The sequence below is a fragment of the Sinocyclocheilus grahami genome, unplaced genomic scaffold (assembly GCF_001515645.1).
Source record: "Sinocyclocheilus grahami isolate Dianchi unplaced genomic scaffold, SAMN03320097.WGS_v1.1 scaffold369.1, whole genome shotgun sequence".
Classification (NCBI taxonomy): Eukaryota; Metazoa; Chordata; class Actinopteri; order Cypriniformes; family Cyprinidae; genus Sinocyclocheilus; species Sinocyclocheilus grahami.
Window position 1 is genome coordinate 1,050,293 of NW_015505548.1, and position 478 is coordinate 1,050,770.

Sequence of the window (478 nt, forward strand, 5' to 3'; positions counted from 1 at the left end):
AAGAAAGAAAGAAAAAAACAAATAAAATTAACTAAATAATAAAATAATGAATACTTACAAGAAGTCTGTCATTGGGGGAAACGAAGGAATAACATCTATGCCCATGCATGAAACAGCGAAGGCTTTCCATTGGGAACACTCGCAGTTATGAGGACATGAATTCGTATATCCGAACACAAACACAAGTGACAGTATCAACATCAACATCATATTTGTCGCCATGATATAAAGAATACATTTATTTTCTTCCGCTGGAAAACTGCTGCCTCTTCACTCGGTTTTAGACCATTAAATGGTGACACAAACATTGACGAACACTAAAAGCTCAAGTGTTGCTCGAGTGTGAGAGGCCGTGAGTGAGGCGGACGGCTGATGCGCCCTTGCGGTTTCTATGAGAACTGAATAGTTGTAAGCAACATCTCTCAGTTGGCCGCATATTCACAGATTTGAATTTCCCGGATCAATAACTCGTGAGCTA

The 478-nt window shown here is 39.7% G+C and overlaps 1 protein-coding gene across 1 annotated transcript in view; it reads right to left on the reverse strand.

Annotated features, from left to right (window-relative positions):
• LOC107549347 (thyrotropin receptor-like) overlaps nt 1–289 on the reverse strand; it is a 55,317-nt gene extending 55,028 nt beyond the window's left edge. Inside the window, exon 1 of the mRNA XM_016230394.1 lies at nt 59–289. Within this exon, the coding sequence (XP_016085880.1) occupies nt 59–222 (164 nt within the window). The 5' untranslated portion in view covers nt 223–289. The remainder of the gene's footprint in view (nt 1–58) is intronic.
• Nucleotides 290–478: the final 189 nt, after the last annotated feature.